Source organism: Schistocerca nitens, chromosome 9, assembly GCF_023898315.1.
Source record: "Schistocerca nitens isolate TAMUIC-IGC-003100 chromosome 9, iqSchNite1.1, whole genome shotgun sequence".
NCBI lineage: Eukaryota > Metazoa > Arthropoda > Insecta > Orthoptera > Acrididae > Schistocerca > Schistocerca nitens.
Window position 1 is genome coordinate 19,019,566 of NC_064622.1, and position 16,439 is coordinate 19,036,004.

The following is a 16,439-nucleotide window of genomic DNA, read 5'->3' on the forward strand; positions in this document are numbered from 1 at the left end:
AAGTACATTACGTAGACATCGCTCGTTGTTACACTTTATGCACTGTCCGTGACGCTATCGTCCATAATTACACAGTTCGTCACATTCATATAGTCTTAGCCACAAATACACAGTTCATAGAATTGTTCTTGTATGTGAAGCACACCGTAAACAACGTCCACTATGTTCTCGCATTTCAAACTTCGACAACGTCACTGAAAGTCATTTATATTGCACAGTTAATTAAAGTCTTCACTTTCACGGCTTGATAGAATGTGATAGACAACAGTTCCACCACCCAAAACCAATACCAGCAAAGTCCATTCGCATACAAGCACTGTTCGTGTCGGCCACAACAAAGTATTGTTAGCGGCACTTTCACAGTCCTGTTTATTTGTTCTTAAAGTTCGCTGGCGATGGCATTACATACCGCAGTGGTAAAGAGAATTAATAACCTGATAGTTTGGTATCACTGTCCATACAATTTCGTATGCTTTTCATAAAACACAGTACTATTTTTCCCGCGCACGCTTCACAGACACACCATCCACCATCCCCGCTATTACACAACCTTTCGATTCTCGATATCACTATCGCTGTCCCCTGTCTATAGATGTTATATCGTTAACGTAAATTACATAAACCTTTATGTTATTGACTGCATTTTTCACAATTAATAATATTCCAAAACAGAACTTTACAAACTTTACCACAGGTGCAAAGCAAGAAACATATTTATCCATTGGCAAATGAAATAATCACAATTACATCTTTACATTTAAAAAACCACAGTAGAATGTTACATAATCACAATTAGAAATGCCCATATCAACAAAAGAAAAAGAATAGAAATCTAAAGAAAATCACGAAAAAAATTTTATATGCGTAATTAGCAATGGCTTCACAGAGTCCATGTTGCAATAATATGCGGTACGGGACGCTGTTTTTTTTTTTTTTTTACTTTATTGTTATTTTAAAGCCGGGACAACAGGCAGGCTGTCAGCAGCACACTGCGCTGCTCTTCAGCCATAGAATATACAAGCAGTAAACAGGTGAAGACACATAAGTTACAGAATGGTGGGCAATAAAACAGGAGACACAGAGAGACAAACACGGAGCCGTTCACACTCGTCGATAAACCACACTGCTAACTGATGAGACGACGCACAAACACTGAAGATGACGATGGCACTGGTGAACGAGGGAGTGTGACGGGGAACACTGAACACTAAACACGACGGCACACACGAAACACTGATGGCGGTGATCTCCGGCGCGCGAATGTCCACTTAGCGTGTGCGAGTCCGGGGACCTGCCAAGAGGGGAACAGGGGTGAGGTAGGGGAGAGGGGGGAAAAAGGATGCCAATGGCGGAGGAGACGGGGGCAGGAGGAGAGGGACAGGGGAGGGGAGGCCCGGGGGAGGAGGGGGGAGAGAAGGAGGAGGGAGGGAGAGGAGGGTGCCCAGAGGAGCAAGCACAGGAGGAGGGCGGGAGGATCAAAGTTGGTAGGAGGGGTAGATGGAGGGGAGGAGGGCATCATCAGGGAGGGGGAGCTGGCGGAAGCCACCTTGGGAGAGCGTAAGGAGGGTGGAGAGATGGAGACCGGGCGGGACGTGGGAATACAGGCGCGGCAGCGGGCGGGGGTGTGAGAGGATCGGGGAGACGAGCGGGTGAGGAGGGTCGAGTTTACGGGAGGTGTACAGGATACGTATCCTTTCGGGACGCTGTTAGAGAGGAGGATTATTATTCAAGAAACACATAGTACAATGAAATTACTTATCTTCAGTAGTTTGTAGGACTGTAGCTGCTGACAATCTCGTAACATGGAATACCATGAACTAATACAACATACTCTCAGGGACTAAGCCCTGATGGGCCCTCCTCAGAGAATCAATGCAAACATTAGAGAACTGGCTGAGGGCCGATTACGAAAGTGCGTCTGCCTAGGTTGATATCTAGCTAATGTAAGAAGTGAACGAGGCACACTCGAGTTCCGTCGAGCTGCGCAGCCCGCTAGAGTGCGCTGTGCTCGGCAGACGATGGGTTGCCTGCCTTGTGTTGGCGCGGCGTTGTAGTGGTACCTGTGGCAACCAGTGATACTACAGCCCTGCTGCTTTGGTCCAAGCTCACGTCGACAGATCAACAAGTGCACTGCGACTGGCCAGGTGTGTGAGACTGTGAATAACGATGTTCACGGCACCTGGTGGCCATAGTTGGAACTGGACTGTGGCGCTGTGACGCATGGAAGTCATGCAGTCCATAGTCTGGACATTAATGCTACCAAGTTCGGTACTCGTATGGTAATGAGTTCCCATGTTATAACGTGTTAAGTAGGGAAACTTTAATTATAACCACCCTGTACATCACATCTACAGATTTCCTTTGTTTTACTGGTCTTAGAGAGTATATTCACCAGTGTACGTAATTTCAGTCTGTATTAAAAAATTGTATCTTGTGTTGTGCTGGTGTAAAAAGCAGTTCAAGCGAAACTAAATTTTATCATTCGCAGTTAGCAAGTGAAGTTAATTGGAAGTTAATGTAAAAATTACAAAATCCTTAAAGAGGCGGCAGAGGATTTACCTATTGTACACATCATTCTTACTACTGGTTTCTGCTGAATAAATACCATATTTAACTTAAATGCATCGTCATAGAAGGTAACACTATCAGACGATTTGGGGGTGAAAATGTGCAGAAAAAACATACATCCTTTGTCTTTGCGTCAACATAGTGAAAGCAAAATAAGTATTTATTTTGATTAGTTTATCTACGTGCTAACTCAATTTCAACTTGTTATGCAACTGGACTCCATAGAATTTTACACGTGGTGTTTCATTCAGTGTATAACCATTAATATCTGCTGCTATCGCTAACAGATTATTTTGTTTGTTTGAAATTGCACAATACGGGTCTCTGTAAGATAAAAACTTAAATTGTTTGCTGAGAACCAGTTGCATTCTTGTTCAGCTGTCACCTGAGCTGTGTCTGCTAAGGTTTGAGCCTTTGAGCAGTACACCTGCAACTAGAAAACATTACAATTTGTGAACCGACCTTTAGAGCAACCTACTTCACATGTAATTGTAGGTTTTGTTGATGGTGATCTCAGAATGAGGATACCAGATAGGAAGCGCAGCCTGCTAACAACGACGTCGACATCTCCCCCTGTGTGTGTTGGGAGAACGTAATCGCAACCAGACAACAGCTGACAACACGTGCTAGCCAGAGGGGTGGCTCACACCTGCCTCACATTCCCGGGGCCAGAAGTCCAATGCACTGGGGTAGGGACAGAGATGGGCAATCCGGATTTAGCTTCACTCTCTAATGATCCTCTCATCGATGGAGCGTTCAGCCTTAAGCTTTGTCTCCCTTTCTTCCGTTTTTACGACGTGTTCTGTAACGTGAACCAGACAAGCTCTTGCTTTAAACATTCGTGCGCTGACAGGTGTAACCTTTTACTGAAAAGTGCATCAAATTACACCGAAAGTTAATTACGCTGCACAAACACGTCATTACGGAGGTAATTAACATCACAGCGTAAATTAAACGAAATAGTTGTATACAGGACCCCACAGTAGTCGAGACAGCTAACACATGGTAGCGCAGTATGGTATCATGGTGATGGAAGGATATTTCATCGCCCGTACCTCTCCAACAAAGGGAGTGAGAACTCAGAGCGAACAGCAGTCTAAGAACTAACAATTTTGCTTAATTTTCGGAATACAGCTGAGCCTCAAAAAGTAGAGATACATGATACCGCTGGTACCTGCTGGAATTTCACAATACGTTATGTGATATCGTTCGTTGCGTGTCGTTGTAAGCCTAGGTCTGCTTCAGGAGGACGTCACTACTACACACATAAAACGTTAGCCAAATTCAGTAAAACACTTCACCATATGATACTTAAGGGGACCGCACCCTGCCTATCTAACCCATGTTAATTTAGGCAAGTATTTGACTCATTTCTGAAAAAACTATTTGATGCAGGACCTTAATATTTTTATTGTATGTTACATGATGCTAATAGTCAACTGTACTAAAATCTACTTTACCCATTTTATAGTTTTTAAGAAATACTTTTTTAATTTATTAACGAACTTCCTAATGAGGGAATATTAATGAATGTAATACCAGAGGTGGATTTTTATGTTATGTGGAGTCTCTGAAAATTTCATTCATTTACCTAAGATAGTTTCTCATATAATGGGGCATATGTACTGAAAATTTTAGTTTGCGGAAAATTGGCTTTAAAGAAAAAGCTTTTGAAATTTGTTACTTACAGTTAATTAAAACTGTCCTGCTGCACATGATGGCCCTTATTTCGCTTCTAGCAGGTCTTCCAACTTCTTTTTCACCTTCCTGGATGTTTGTCTTGCTTTCTTGGTCATATTAGAGGCAGACCTGTCTGCATCGGCTATCCTCATTTAATCGCAACGTTTCAGATCATATTGTCACCAGGATTAATTCCCAGCTTTTTCAGTACCCAACACTTTCCAATATTACCACAACTGAATGCAATAACAGCATCATGAACTCCTAGTTTCATTGTATGCATGCCTACAAAAAGAGTTTTAGGAAGGCGGTTCCCAATTATGCTGTTGAAACATTCACTTGGGTTCTGGGTCTGCCCATGCAGACATTTCCTTAGGTCAGGATGAGCCAAGTCTCTGAAAATAGGTTTAGTTGCTGTAATAACAGCAGCAGGAAGAGAATGCTGGTGAGAATAAGATTCTCCAGTTGCCTGAGCCCTGTCGTATTTGCACCACGAATTTTCTCCTGATGGACACAATCCATGACATGGCTTATCATCAGCAGAGGACTTATGGAAGAATATGGCCCAAACATCTCTCTTCATTGCCTCCAGATTTTCTTTATTTCTCCTAACTGCCTGCTCATAGTATACCTGCAAGTTTTCTATTTCAGTTTTAGTTAGCCGACCCTGTACGGTCAACAATTTTCCATCTTCTAATTTTTTTCCTCTCGTATCAACAGTTCGTTTTCTCAGCCTTGTTCCCAAACATTTTTGAACATGGCCTACACATTCTATTTTGCTAATAATGGCACCTCCATATGGCTTAGAGTTCACCACATGGTTGTATGCCTTACTGTCACCATCGCCAAAATATTTGGTGTACCGTACGCCTCTTGTTTTTACGGAGCGATGAAATATTTGTTGTACTCCATGAACTTCCATACCACCACTTGTTCCTCTAAAATTACCCACGCAGTTGTGTTCTTTATGTTCATTTACTTCACAACATTTGCAATATTTAGACATTATCTCCACATGTAACACTTTAGTGGTGTCTACACTCGTGGGAGTCACTACTCCATTCAGAGAAGTATGTCCTCTTTTCTGCCAACTTCTATCAAGTGCAACTGCAATATCCGAACATCCATCATTTTCTTCCACTGCTTCCCTAGCAGCCAGTTTCATGCTTTCCTCACTGACCTCACACACACAGGTTTCTCTAATATTGCAGTCAGTTTTTCAAATTTATTTCGTGGTTGATGTAATTTCATCAATGAACAAAATGTTCTCCCTGCAGGTATGCCTTTGGCAATGGATCGTAAGGCATACACTAATCTAGTATTGATTTCATCAGGGCCACTTGCATCTGGTTTTGAAGAACGCATAAATGAAATCACGGCTGAGCATTTGGAGCAAATTAAATCCAAAGCAATTGCTAGGCCTTTTCTCCCACTGGCACTCTCACAAGTTTCCACACTCTGTGACTCACAACACTGTCTACATTGTACAAATTTATAAATTACACCTGATAATATTCTCAAATTTATAATAATGTTACTGCACTCCTTGTCACTTACAGTAAATTCGTTGTAACTCTCTTGAAATGGCGAGAGCTTCTTTGATGATGCACTTGCTGAAGAATTACAATTAGAAACATCGTTGTCAGACGACATAACCTCTTGTACAGAAAGCTTTCTGAACTTGTTCCCTCTAAATTGTCGTTTCTTGAAAACACCTTTACGTTTTGTCATCTTCAATAAACGCAACAAAACACACGTAAACAAGCACTGCAAACGTAAGTATCCGCGTGTTTGAAAGCGTGTTGTTTACAAACAGCAGAAACCAATGAATACCGACCGTTGCATTCCAAGGACAGCCAACACACTCGGGAGTAGAAAAAAAATCCCTAAAGTGCAATGTAGGGGATATAAAGATTTAAAATATATGCAGAAAAGAGGCTGACAGAAAAATGGGCGTTGCACATAAACACACGTGGTAGGAAAATGCTCTTTAAATGCTCGAAACAATTTTTTTCAGCAAAATCCTTTTCAGAGTACTTAAATAAAACCTTAATCTATGGAAATATGATAAAAAACGAAAATCGATTTTTTTCGACCTGAACCACGGTGTGGTCCCCTTAACTTGGATGCAATCCATGTCCACTTCAGTGAGACACATTTAGTACTGTCGCACAGTACAGTTCCTGACTTGAGCAGTACTGAATGGCAGTCCCATATTAATCCACATTTAACTAATAATACTAGACCGTCCAGATATGAGCTGTGATGAGGATGATAAGGATGAGGATAAGGATGAGGATGATAAGGATGAGGATGATAAGGATGAGGATGATAAGGATGAGGATGATAAGGATGAGGATGATAAGGATGAGGATGATAAGGATGAGGATGATAAGGATGAGGATGATAAGGATGAGGATGATAAGGATGAGGATGATAAGGATGAGGATGATAAGGATAAGGATAAGGATGAGGATGATAAGGATGAGGATGATAAGGATGAGGATGATAAGGATGATGAGGATGATGAGGATGATGAGGATGATGAGGATGATGAGGATGATGAGGATGATGAGGATGATGAGGATGATGAGGATGATGAGGATGATGAGGATGATGAGGATGATGAGGATGATGAGGATGATGAGGATGATGAGGATGATGAGGATGATGAGGATGATGAGGATGATGATGCTCTCATAGCCGGCCATCACGGTGTGGAGCGAACGGCGCTGCGCTCTGACGTCAGTAGTCCTCAAGCAGCGCCGGCATACGGAACCTCTCGAGGGCGTGTGTTCGCTGACGCCTCTCATTCGTGGCTGCGACTGGCAGCGACTGTCTTTTGCTTCTTGTTCCGTCATGAGGTACCAAACATAGCTTGGGACCTCGCCCTTCGCACAACACCACGACATTCAGTTCACTTCTGTCTCCCATTAATTCAAATTTTGCTGTTTCTGTTGATGTAGTTGTTGTTGTCGTCTTCAGTCCTAAGATTGCTGAGACGCAGCTTTTGACGCTAGTCTTGTGCAAGCCTCTTCATCTCTACGACCTAGGTTTATACCAGCTAACTATATTCATATCTTGGTCTCCTCCTGTAGTTACCACCCCACGCTCTTTCCTCCATTACCAATCCGACGAATCCTTGCAGCTTCAGGACGTGTGTCATCAACCGACTTAGTTGCTTAATCTTTGAGATTCTTCTCCACACAACATTTCATATTCTTCTACCCTGTTTTCGTCTGGACCTTTATCGTCCGCATTTCGCTTCAGAACAATGCTACCCTAGAGACAAAAACATTTAGGAAAGACAGCCTGACACACAAATTTTTGTTCAATATTGACAAATTTATCCCTTTCAGAAACGCTTTGTAACACTATTAACGATACTACCTATAACGATCTTATCTACACTACTGGCCATTAAAATTGCTACACCAAGAAGAAATGCAGATGATAAACGGGCATTCATTGGACAAATTTATTATACTAGAAGTGACATGTGATTACATTTTCACGCAATTTGAGTTCATAGATCCTGAGAAATCAATGCCCAGAACAACCACCTCTGGCCGTAATAACGGCCTTCATACGCCTTGGCATTGAGTCAAACAGAGCTTGGATGGCGTGTACAGGTACAGCTGCCATGCAACTTCAACAGGATACCACAGTTCATCAAGAGTAGTGACTGGCGTATTGTGACGAGCCAGTTGCTCGGCCACCATTGACCAGACGTTTTCAGTTGGTGAGAGATCTGGAGAATGTGCTGGCCAGGGCAGTAGTCGAACATTTTCTGTATACAGAAAGGCCCGTACAGGACCTGCAACATGCGGTTGTGCATTATCCTGCTGAAATGTAGGGTTTCGCAGGGATCGGATGAAGGATAGAGCCACGGGTCGTAATACACTGTTCAAAGTGTCGTCAATGCGAACAAGAGGTGACCGAGACGTGTAACCAGTGGCACCCCATACCATCACGCCGGGTGATACGCCAGTATGGCGATGGCGAATACGCGCTTCCAATGTCCGATCACCGCGATGTCGCCAAACACGGATGCGACCATCATGATGCTGTAAACAGAACCTGGATTCAGCCAAAAAATGACGTTTTGCCATTCGTGCACCCAGGTTCGTCGTTGAGTACACCATCGCAGGCGCTCCTGTCTGTGATGCAGCGTCAAGGGTAACCACAGCCATGATCTCCGAGCTGATAGTGCATGCTGCTGCAAACGTCGTCGAACTGTTCCTGCAGATGGTTGTTGTCTTGCAAACGTCCCCATCTGTTGACTCAGGGATCGAGACGTGGCTGCACGATCCGTTACAGCCGTGCGGATAAGATGCCTGTCATCTCGACTGCTAGTGATACGAGGCCGTTGGGATCCAGCACGGCGTTCCGCAGTACCCTCCTGAACCCACCGATTCCATATTCTGCTAACAGTCATTGGATCTCGACCAACGCGAGCAGCAATGTCGCGATACGATAAACCGCAATCGCGATAGGCTACAATCCGACCTTTCTCAAAGTCGGAAACGCGATGGTACGCATTTCTCCTCCTTACACGAGGCATCACAACAACCTTTCACCAGGCAACGCCGGTCAACTGGTGTTTGTGTATGAGAAATCGGTTGGAAACTTTCCTCCTCTCATCACGTTGTGTGTGTCGCCACCGACGCAAACCTTGTGTGAATGCTCTGAAAAGCTAATCATTTGCATATCACAGCATCTACTTCCTGTCGGTTAAATTTCGCATCTGTAGCACGTCATCTTCGTGGTGTAGCAATTTTAATGGCGAGTAGTGTAACTTCTTTGTTTTTATTTAATGTGATTTCTGTATAGCTATGCTCTTTGATGTGCCATCCATGTAACTGTTTCACTGATTATTTATGAAAATTTATATAATTATAATTGATCTGTGGAAGCAATGTCAAAATTAACGCACTTTAAAACAGTGAAAATGTTGTATTTTACTGGTTCGTGCATAGGGAAAGTATGTTTGCAATCGTGTAAAACTTGGAGGAGGGTCCCTCCGCAACGGGACTGGCCAGGGCTAGGGGGGAACAGAAGAGGCGCGTCAGGCGGTCGAACTGCGTCGCTGCCGTGTGGGTGGAGCCAGTCGTTGGCTGGCTGGCAGGCAAAGGGTGCGCACCCTGTGATCTGGAAGAGGCGAGAGGAACCGCGAGGACGTACAATGTAGCCTCGGATGCGGAAGTAATGCGGCTGTGCTATTACAATCCGCGCTAAGGAGAGAATACTCAGAGCTCGTCGTGCAGGAAGAGCCGCGGATACTTCTGCCGCTCCTCTTCGAATAGCACAGGAGATCGGAGGTGCCACCACCTCCATCTCAAAGTTATGTGGTTTCGTTTTCAATAGCAATTTTGTGTTCTGTAAACTTTGTGTTGAGTTGAGCCACTGTGTTTGGTCCTTAGTCATTTACCTTGACAGAGTGCTATCCCAAGTGCCAAGACGATTCAGAGTGTACTGTTTTACTGAACTGAAAAGTAATTATTTTCCTTAACAAAAGTTAACAGACTTTGTGGAGTTGTAAAATACATGATTATTCAGTGAGCGTAAGTTTTGAAATACACCACGAAGTTTTCACGAATTGACAGTTAAAATATTCGTTTCAGAGATTCTTTTAATTGAAATAGTAGTGTTTACAATTTCATGCGGAATGTAATTGTTCTCTATTTCGTGTTATCACTAACGTGACGAGCCACGATCTGAATCTACCGACAGCTTATTTTCTGAGTCCCCATACTGGCTGTTGAGCCATATTGAAATGTCTTATTACAACAGCAGTCAGAAATAAGCAACTGGATACACTTATTCAAACTGCACTAGATCCAGGTGCCACATATTCCATTTGAGCTAAATAATAGAAGGCAGTGAATATTCCTTCAGAATGCAAATAATAATCAGTGCAAAAGATACAATTGCTTCATAACTATTTCAGTAGCAGTAATTATCTGTAACTAAACAGAGAAAGTAATCTCTTGACCATGTCAGTACGACTCCGCCGTTAATAATCATTTACATATAATTATCATTCTCTTCGTACAATAATGTACAGGTAGTGTTACTGAGAGCCAGTTGTTGCCTAAACACATTTATACTACTCCTGTGTAGGTAAAGTCAATTCATTGTTACATTACTCGCTAAATTATGCTATTGTCTTGTATCTTGACAGCAAAACAGAAGTTAGTAACAAGTAAAGTCAATCCAAATAGTTAGCTTTCTCTATGAGCCTTGCTAATACTGGGATACAACTTTGCCTAATTAGGCTGGCGTCCGTTTCTTTTCACGTAATTACAGTTTGCTTGATTATTAATAGAACCTTGGTTCGATTCCCGTTTGTTTTGCTATTGTTTCCTGTCAATAACAGTCTATCCAGAATCGAAAAATAGTTCAATACCTTTCTATTACATAGTCACGGCCACAAAATTCCTTTCACAGGAGTAACCTTATCGGTAGTAGCAGCCGGTAGTGTTATAACTTTTCTTGCTATAGCCAGTCTCTATTTTACACTCTCTCAACTTTGGTCATCGTCATTTTCCTCCTCAAGTAGCAAAACTCATCTATTACTTTTACATTTATTCTAGTCCGTTGCGGCACGGTGATACAGCAACCTTCTATTTTGATTTAATATTAAAAGACAGTCCTAGGTTGTAGAATGTTCTTTATTGGATCAAAAACGACGTGTTTCACCCGGGTAGGGCATCATCAGGTTATGTGGAAGTAGAATGAGAAATGGACGTAGTAAATAACAGGGCGTGGTCCTATTCCCAACTAAAATACTCAACAGTGAAAACCACAAACGTAAATATGTAAGACGTAAAGGACAGGAAAGCACGTAAAAATGTTGCAATTACCGCCACAAAGCATTCGTCAAATGTCATAAAATTCTGGTAAGCGACTCTGAAAAACACCATAGGAGATGGTATAAAAACCACCAACAGAGAAATACTTCAAAAGTGTGTCCGTCGCGTTACCTCGTGCGATTAGCGTCATGAGTGACACGAGCGCAGAGCAAGACCTCGCTCCTCGCTGTAAACATGGCCGGGAGCGAACTGCCGGCGGGCTATCCGCGCCCACACGGTGTACACACTGTGCTCATGGAGCCACAAGGGACTGACGGCCCTAGTAAAGAGAAGCGGCGCTAGGTGGCGCGAAATGCAGCTGCAAAGCCGTCAATGAAAGTCACTGTAGTAGAGAGAAACTTTCATAAGCGAGCTACAATAAAGTGTGTAAATGTCGTATAGCCATAAACAGTGTTAGTTTAACCCGCTCAGTAGCAAAGGCACTGGGTTCAACTATGCGAACGTATACCAATGAAACAGGAAAGATTTAGAAACAGCAAGAAGAAATGCGGCAGAGGTGCGTAATGCAGTAGAGTGGAAAAGCTGACAAACAATAAGAAGACAAAGTAAAAAGAACTATACAATACGACATCCAAACGGTAAAGTTCCTGATTAAAAATTAAGCAAAAGTATGCACCAGCTCATAAATTAAGCAAAAGTATGCACCAGGCCATGAATTTGAAGATACAGGAGCAGGAGCGCTTGTCAATCAAAAATTAAAATTTTTTGGCAGAATGACAAGCTAAAAGAGGGCCAGTATTTGTCAAGATCGTTTAGCACAAAACACAGCTAGATTGTAATCCTAAAACTTTCATACACTTCTGGTGGCATGAACAGGAACCTTCACTATAAAGCAAGACAAAACTGCAAACCTCAGACATCGCTTAAAACATAAAGCAATTACAAAATTAGAAGTCTTTAAGGTAAAACCATAATAGAAACCTACAAAAACCCTTATAAATTAAAAACGACACCTTTATAGTTACATATCACGTCCAAGGGAATGGGCTGAGAAGCACTTAGAGGGGAACACGCTGCCAGTAAAATTAACTAAAATGACCAAAGCAAAATTGGGCCTGTTCTTGTGAAGAACATATAGGCCCATAAGATTAGTTTGTAAGTTAAAATTGACGCAACACTCTGCCGTGAATTGCGGGAACCTTCAAGGAAGCACAAGACAAACTACAAAAATGGTTCAAATGGCTCTGAGCACTATGGGACTTAACTTCTGAGATCATCAGTCGCCTATAACTTAAAACTACTTAAACCTAACGAACCTAAGGACATCACACACATCCATGTCCTAGGCAGGATTCGAACCTGCGACCGTACCGGTCGCGCGGTTCCAGACTGTAGCGCCTAGAGCCGCTGGACCACCCCGGCCGGCGACAAACTACAAATCCCAAGTATACTAAAGAGAATTATGTAACTACAAAGCATTGATTTGAAGGTAGAAACAAGAAGAGATGTAAACATGAAACAAACCTTATTGATTAAATATCAGTATAGGAACCCAAAAATTCACCAAATGGTAGCATGGCAGATACTGGAGTTTCAATTAAAAACAAACCAGCACATTTATGTTGTGAAGGTACCGGACGGTTACTGCTTGGTGAGTTGTTGTTCTAGACAGCATCCCATACGAGAAAAGCAGTTGCTTGTGGTTCCTTGTACCTTCGGTAATCTGGCTACGCACGGCTCTGTTTGAAAACAATAGCTCGACGTGGTCATAGGGTCGAGCTGTGTGCCCCTTTGATTTCGTGCCCCACGGGTAATTTGCTGCAAGTAATAATCTGTGGCTGTGATCCCGCAGTCGAATAGTCTTTGCATTAGCTAGAACTACGAATCAGTGAAATATATGGGAATACAAAATAAAACTTAAATAAATAATTTAATAACAAGGTTTTATTCTAATGTCTGTAATTAATGTAGAGGACAAAGAATTATATTGAGCAATGTTTATTCAAGAAACAACCTCGCAGATAAACTAAAATTGTCACATGATATTTAACGGAAATACAGACAGAAATACCCTTATCAAATGCAGTAAAGTTACACTCAGAGCCTTACGGGAATGGTAACAAAATCCCCAAACTAAAGAGTCATCAAAGATACGTGGAAACTGAGTCCATTTAGTGCTGACAATACACGAGAAATGACCACCTCAAAACAATTCAGAGTTCAAAATGATGCTTCACTGATTGACACACGTGATACAAGGAATAGTAAGTGATACTCTCCCTTTCGTCAGTTTCGAAATACAAGCAGAAAAAGTTAAGGTCCTGCTCTGGAGCACATTCAGATCTCTTGTGACTTTGAGTCCGTTCAAGAGTTGTAGTATTATAGCCCACACATCCGAATGATGCACGTTACCACAGGCAGGTCTGTCTCCTTCCAGCACAAACGTAAAAGCATCGAGAATCGCTCCCTCGAGCTCTTCACTCGAAAAGTCCCAGTCTCTACTTGACACCCGTAGTGTTCCACTGCTGTCTGCTTTCCCATTGGCTGAAGGCTGTCCCCACCGAAAATAAATCGTCCTTACGGTCTGCAGAGACGATTTGACTCAACTTGGCACTTCCTGGACTAACGAATATATTACAACAATATTTAAGTAACTTCCTGGCAGAGACCGAGACTCGAACTCGGGACATTTGCCTTTCGCGGGCAAGTGCCCTGGTAGAGCACTTGGGACGAAGGTCTGCACTACTAGTTTCTGGCGGAATGTCAGTCAAAGTGGTGCTGCACTGGAATGTTCTTACAGAAAGGAAGTTCATGAGGCTGTGTTCACCCGAGAGTGGTAGGCTGGTAGAGCTGGTAGAGCACTTGCCCGCGAAAGGTAAAGGTCCGAGTTCGAGTCTCGGTCCGGCATACAGTTTTAATCTGCCAGGAACTTTCATATCAGCGTACACTCCACTGAAGAGTGAATATGTCATTCTGGAATATTTAAGTAAATAAATTTATAAACAATCGTTTATACTAAGATCATTTGCAATAAATATAGTAATAGCTGGTTCATAAATAAGTAAGCTAGTGCTCTTACACAGATGCACTAATCTTAAATGACAAAGAGCTATCGTTAAATGTTTTTTAAGCAATTATTCATGCCTTCTTGACAGAATAGTCTTTTAGTTCTGTGTTCAGCTGCGGTACCCCCTGGCACAAGCGACTGAGCACATTAAATCAGTATAGTTTTTTAATGGCACTTACAGTCAATATATAAATACAATTACCAGTAAAATAGTAAACTGTTCATTAAATAAATACATAAGTATGACAACAAATGAGGTACTAATGCCGTGTTCATTTACCGTGTGAATGTGGAGAATACGATGTTCTGACAAACATTTGTGTAACAAAAAAGATATAAAAGACGTAATAAATCAAGAAATAAAATAGATACACATGAGTGACTGTCAGGGATGATAGCTACAGTGAAATTTTATCATCTGACGTAACGCTTGTTGAAATCTCACTAACCGTTTAGAAGTTGTTTATTCTGAGGTTTAGTGTGAAAATGTTCATTCGCTGTGGAATATTAACTTCTTTGATTTGAAAGATATCGAAATACTGTTGTGTCACTGGATGCCCCTCATTTATCTGAGATTGCTGGGATTGCTTTAGTATTTGATGTGAATTATTACAGACTGTCAAGAGCTGTAAGATCCTATCTTTGAGCTCCTCTGATATTCCGCCATGTCTTGGAAAATTGACTCCTGCACAGAAGTCATAGCAGCGAAAGCTGTCAAAATTCCCCGTACCGTGATTTTCCCCATTTTCTGCGACGCTGGACTCGCTCGTACTGGTCACCCAGCCGGAAGCCGGAACTGCCGAGACGCTCACCGGGACCTGCGTCGTACAGCAAACTCACGTGACCTCGTGACAGTACTGGGCGGCCGACCAGCTCGCCTGCAGACGCGTATCGTTACGGAGTCGTTGCCGAGTTCTTCAAGTTGGATCTCCAGAGTGCATCGTTAGTGGACCAGAGGTTCAGCTTCCTCTGGTACCTTGCTGTACTGTTGGTGGCTGTGAGGCAGGCAGTATACGACATCCCTCCCCTCTAAGGGAGCGGTAGGAGAATCATCTGGGGAGTAAGGAGGCATCCGAGGGATGAGCAGTCCCAGGACTGGGGAAGCGGGTCTGGGGACGACTGCCTGCGAGGGCTGAAGGCAGGCATCTTGGGTACAGGTACGATAGATGGGTGTGGAAGACACAAACCTGAAAAAGAAAGATGAGCAGAGACACTGTCTGGGAATGTTGGGCAGGACACGGAAAGCGGCGATGGTTACGTGAAGTCGTCGCCTTGGGAAGTCGACACGGCCACCGAAGGCGGCTGCAGACACGTGACCCAGTGTGGCCCGGGTTCTGCACTGAAATTTCCAGTAATGCACAACTAGAGGGTCACAGACGTCCCGCTGAAGGCCCGAGTAGGGTGTGCAGAGGAGGAACAGCAGCAGCTCAGTGCAACGCAAGAGGCTGCTGCTGCCTCCACGACCTTGAGGAGCCCGGGAGAGGTGACCGAGCAGAGGTGGCACAGGACGTGGATCATAAGAAGGCACGTAGCATCCTGCGACGCTGCTAGTCTTAACACAGTGCAAGAACATAAGGGAAGTGGACGATCCAGGGGGAAGGCCAGACGGATGACAGCAGGTAAGAGTAGCCGAGGGGGCTGGCAGAGCCGAGGGGGATGGGAGAGCCGATTCTGTTCCCAGGAGCGCTGACGCTGGTGGCAACGGCGGCAGCGTTGACGGGTCCAGTGGTAAAGGATTGTTGAGGTTGCAACAGACTGGTCCCACCAAAGGTTAAGGAAGTAGCGTGGGAACTTCAATGCCACTCTCATCTGGGACGATAATGGCACTGAAACAGACGATGACACGCGTAAAGCTGAAATACTAAACACCTTTTTCCAAAGCTGTTTCACAGAGGAAGACCGGACTGCAGGTCCTTCTCTAAATCCTCGCACGAACTAAAATATGGCTGCATCGAAATAAGTGTCCAAGGGATAGAAAAGCAACTGAAATCAGTCAAGAGAGGAAAGTCCACTGGACCTGACGGGATACCAATTCTATTCTACACAGAGTACGTGAAAGAACTTGCCCCACTACTAACAGCCGTGTACGGCAACTCTCTAGTGGAACGAAAGGTTCCAAATGATTGGAAAAGAGCACACGTAGTTCCACTTTTCAAGAAGGGTCGTCGAGCAGATGCGCAAAACTATAGACCTATATCTCTGACATCAATCTGTTGTAGAATTTTAGAACATGTTCTTTGCTTGCGTATCATGTCATTTCTGGAAACCCAGAATCTGCTCTCTAGAAATCAACGTGGATTCCGGAAACA

The 16,439-nt window shown here is 43.3% G+C and overlaps 1 protein-coding gene across 1 annotated transcript; it reads left to right on the forward strand.

Annotated features, from left to right (window-relative positions):
• Positions 1 to 6,503: 6,503 nt before the first annotated feature.
• On the forward strand, positions 6,504 to 15,496 carry LOC126203508 (prostatic spermine-binding protein-like). Its single transcript, XM_049937834.1, has 2 exons — positions 6,504 to 6,950; positions 15,365 to 15,496. Exons 1-2 carry the CDS (start codon positions 6,504 to 6,506, stop codon positions 15,494 to 15,496), a joined length of 579 nt encoding a protein of 192 aa, XP_049793791.1.
• The last annotated feature ends 943 nt before the right edge of the window (positions 15,497 to 16,439 follow it).